The sequence below is a fragment of the Etheostoma spectabile genome, chromosome 22, assembly GCF_008692095.1.
Source record: "Etheostoma spectabile isolate EspeVRDwgs_2016 chromosome 22, UIUC_Espe_1.0, whole genome shotgun sequence".
NCBI lineage: Eukaryota > Metazoa > Chordata > Actinopteri > Perciformes > Percidae > Etheostoma > Etheostoma spectabile.
The window spans coordinates 19,848,528-19,851,471 of record NC_045754.1 but is presented as its reverse complement, the minus strand read 5'-3'; the positions used below and the strand labels follow the sequence as shown (position 1 = coordinate 19,851,471).

Here is a 2,944-nt window from a genome sequence, read left to right as displayed (position 1 = left end):
TATAAATAAATAAAATTGCACAAAACCATTAAATTGTGGAACGAATGGGGAACTAGTGAACCATTAGTTAATGAGTAACTCCTTATCAAATTTCATAGATTAGCTAATGATTAGGTAATGGTTTATTAATGATTAGTTCTTTAAGAAATGATTGAGGAAAGAATCTGTAATAACTTGATAATTACTTTGTTAAAACTCAGTGTTATGTATCACTTTACAAAGGGGGGCACACAAACATTATATGATGATAGTGGTTTTTATACAAAAATTGCCTTTGGTGTCTTTTAATCCTCCCCAGCCTCTAGGATATTTACATGTTACAGTGAGGTCACATACAGCATAACATTGGCAGTTTTCATTCCCGGTTTGATTCCTATATCAAGCAACTAAATGCTATCGAAAAGAATTGGATGTCTCAAACCTTTCTTTGGTTAAATGCATTCAATTTGAAGATTTTAGTTCACTACAACTGCTAAAACCCTCTCAACCAACCAGACTTTAATTAGTGACAATGCATTTCTTCTTACAAGCTCCAACAAGAGAGTACCTACACAGGTAGGTGCATGCAGAGTGATAGAGAAAGACCCTATGGCTCTGGGTACATGTAGTACATGTACTGTTTCAAGTTTTTGTTTACATGTAAATATCACTACCAGGGAGAGATCTTTTGACCCACATTTACTTTATATTTTGTGTCCTACTATGGGTTCCTAAAATAGTTGGTCTAGTTTTTCCTTTTCCAGTAGTGTTAGTACATGTAGAAGTTGCAGTAGAGTAAGAAATCAAATTGTCCTGAGCTTTGGATGAAAACCTTGCGAGCGCTTGTGTCCGTGTCTTTGTCTTTTGCTCATTGCTGTTCACCAGGTAAAATCAAGGACCTGTTGGTCCAGAATGCGGTGGACGACTCGACCGTCCTGGTGCTCGTCAATGCCATCTACTTCAAAGGCAACTGGAACAAACAGTTCAAGGAGGATTCCACAGTTGATGCACAGTTTAGAATTAACAAGGTAACATTGCACAAAACTAGCACTGGATGGATCAGCACTAAGGGACAAAACCAGCCGTCTGGGTTTTGGACACTTGATGATTTAGCATGATAGTGCACTGTTTACCTGAGCACCGTAATGCTGCAGCTGGAATGTGCTGGACACTCTGATAGTGGACCATAACAAAGCTAAGTTATTTAGCTGGATGGAAATTTACAGCTTGAAAGTCTTACTTATTCTTATGATGAACCATGTTTGTAGTTTGATCTGCTGCAGCCCAATGAAACCACTGGTGGGCAAACTGCAGCCGACTAGACAATTTTAGTCCTATTCTTCCCTGAATGAAAAGAAGTTTCATGAAAATGCGTATGTTCCCATTGGCCATTCATTTTCTGGATTATCGTGAAAAATGTCCCGTAGATGTGTTCTCCTGCCATTAAGCGCTTGATCCCGGAACATTCCTTTGGTGTTCGTGCAAGGAAACAAGTCTAGTGAAATGTTTCACAAAATATACAAAATATACAGATATCGAGCTTCTTTTGTAATAATAAAATGTTTAATTTGAACTATGAAATCAGCCGTATGAAAAATGAATGTTCTGTTTGCTGTCTTCAGAACGACACTAAGTCGGTGAAGATGATGCGGCAGAAAAGTAAATTCCCTCTCGTTGCCGTTCCTGAGGCCAACTGCCAGGTAATGTCCATGTTTTTTTTTCCATGCCTGTTTGACTGCAATGCAATCTGATATTTCAGTAATTTAAGAATATTCCAATAGAATGTAGCTATTTATAATTCAATCAGGAGAGACTAGTTTGTAGATATGCAACAGTTATATGCAGCATAATAAAATTATTTGGATACAGTTATTTGGATAACAGTTGAATTGATTTAGGAGAGCATTGATTTAAAGTTAGGTCTTCCTGAAAGAATTTTGCGCTGAGCAAAATTTCAATCAGGAGAGACATGTTTGCAGATATGCAAATAAGATTTATTGGACAGCGCAATAAAAAGTATAAAGTCTTTGGCGATTAGACTCCATCGTTGTACTAATAGTTCATATATAGAGGTAGAGAACCATCATAACCCCCCTATGGAGTCTAGACACCGGTGGTGGTGACGAAGGAGCCCGAAGACCAGACCGAAGGAGGCTCCGACCGGTCAGCTGGAGTAGAGGACTGGAGGAGGAAGGGGGGGGGGGTTGCACTCTTTGCCTGCAACGACAGCTGATAGCTTAGGGAGAAACAGATTTAAAGCAGGGTTGTGACTCTGTGATTGGCCCTTGAAATTTGTGTACCATTCTGATTGGTTTAGCAGAAAGGTGAACGCCTCCAACAGCTGATTAGATTTAGGAAGAGAGCATTGATTAAGAGTTAGGTCTTCCTGAAAGAATCTACGCTGAGCTACATTTGGTTCCATTTTGAAAATCGTCGAGAATTGAAACCATTTGACTTATGGTTTTTAAAACATTCTCCATGCATGTAACTAATCAAATTATCTGCAAAGAAAAAAAAAAAAACGTACTATGTTTGGACAGATCCTCGAGATGCCCTATAAAGGGGAGGAGCTCAGCATGCTCATCTTCCTGCCCAATGAGATAGAGGACAACACAACAGGCTTGGAGAAGGTAGGACACATATATATACACACCATGAACTAATGCATGGTTTAAAACTTTACAAGAATAATAATTGTTATTGTACCCACACTAGCTGCAGATGGAGCTAACCTACGAGAAATTTGTGGAGTGGACTCGTTCAGACCTGATGGGCCAAACTGAGGTCGACGTGGGGCTGCCTCGATTTAAGATGGAGGAGACGTATGATTTAAAAGATGTCCTGACCAGCATGGGCATGGTGGACGCTTTCGACGTTACACTGAGTAACCTTTCTGGTGAGACATATGCCATATAAGCTGCATAATTATTTTAACCCTGGTGTTGTCTTCCCGTTAACCATGAAC

General features: G+C 39.4%; 1 protein-coding gene and 1 long non-coding RNA gene across 2 annotated transcripts in view; one reads left to right on the top strand and one right to left on the bottom strand.

The window, feature by feature from the left end:
• The window catches only part of LOC116672233 (leukocyte elastase inhibitor-like), a gene marked incomplete at both ends in the record, with an annotated part of 7,333 nt that overhangs the window by 3,450 nt on the left and 939 nt on the right, over nt 1-2,944 (top strand). Inside the window, 4 exon segments of the mRNA XM_032503936.1 lie at nt 865-1,007; nt 1,602-1,679; nt 2,520-2,609; nt 2,695-2,875. Coding sequence (XP_032359827.1) covers nt 865-1,007; nt 1,602-1,679; nt 2,520-2,609; nt 2,695-2,875 — 492 coding nt within the window.
• The window catches only part of LOC116672235 (uncharacterized), a 21,782-nt gene that overhangs the window by 18,516 nt on the left and 322 nt on the right, over nt 1-2,944 (bottom strand). The gene's annotated exons all lie outside the window — the stretch shown is intronic.